Source organism: Anopheles bellator, unplaced genomic scaffold, assembly GCF_943735745.2.
Source record: "Anopheles bellator unplaced genomic scaffold, idAnoBellAS_SP24_06.2 scaffold03087_ctg1, whole genome shotgun sequence".
NCBI lineage: Eukaryota > Metazoa > Arthropoda > Insecta > Diptera > Culicidae > Anopheles > Anopheles bellator.
Window position 1 is genome coordinate 1 of NW_026687209.1, and position 1,019 is coordinate 1,019.

The 1,019-nt window shown below is 54.3% G+C and overlaps 1 protein-coding gene across 1 annotated transcript; it reads right to left on the minus strand.

Moving 5' to 3' along the window:
• Positions 1-6: 6 nt before the first annotated feature.
• Positions 7-1,013, minus strand: LOC131214863 (polyubiquitin-B; the record flags this gene model as incomplete). Its single annotated transcript, XM_058209191.1, has 1 exon — positions 7-1,013. A coding segment is annotated over exon 1 (965 nt), but the record flags the coding sequence as incomplete, so codon positions are not given.
• Between the last annotated feature and the right edge of the window lie 6 nt (positions 1,014-1,019).

Genomic DNA, 1,019 nt, shown 5'->3' on the forward strand with positions numbered 1-1,019 from the left:
GACGGCTCAACCTCCAAGGTGATGGTCTTGCCAGTCAAGGTCTTCACGAAGATCTGCATACCACCACGCAGACGGAGGACCAAGTGAAGGGTCGACTCCTTCTGGATGTTGTAGTCGGACAGAGTGCGTCCATCCTCCAGTTGCTTACCGGCGAAGATCAAACGCTGCTGATCTGGGGGAATACCCTCCTTGTCCTGGATCTTAGCCTTGACGTTCTCGATGGTATCCGACGGCTCAACTTCCAAGGTGATGGTCTTGCCAGTGAGGGTCTTCACGAAGATCTGCATACCACCACGCAGACGGAGGACCAAGTGAAGGGTCGACTCCTTCTGGATATTGTAGTCGGACAGAGTGCGTCCATCCTCCAGCTGCTTACCGGCGAAGATCAAACGCTGCTGATCTGGGGGAATACCCTCCTTGTCCTGGATCTTAGCCTTGACGTTCTCGATCGTGTCCGACGGCTCAACCTCCAAGGTGATGGTCTTGCCAGTGAGGGTCTTCACGAAGATCTGCATACCACCACGCAGACGGAGGACCAAGTGAAGAGTCGATTCCTTCTGGATATTGTAGTCGGACAGAGTGCGTCCATCCTCCAGTTGCTTACCGGCGAAGATCAAACGCTGCTGATCTGGGGGAATACCCTCCTTGTCCTGGATCTTAGCCTTGACGTTCTCGATGGTATCCGACGGCTCAACTTCCAAGGTGATGGTCTTGCCAGTCAAGGTCTTCACGAAGATCTGCATACCACCACGAAGACGGAGGACCAAGTGAAGAGTCGATTCCTTCTGGATGTTGTAGTCCGACAGGGTGCGTCCGTCCTCCAGTTGCTTACCGGCGAAGATCAAACGCTGCTGATCTGGGGGAATACCCTCCTTGTCCTGGATCTTAGCCTTGACGTTCTCGATCGTGTCCGACGGCTCAACCTCCAAGGTGATGGTCTTGCCAGTCAAGGTCTTCACGAAGATCTGCATACCACCACGCAGACGGAGGACCAAGTGAAGGGTCGACTCCTTCTGGAT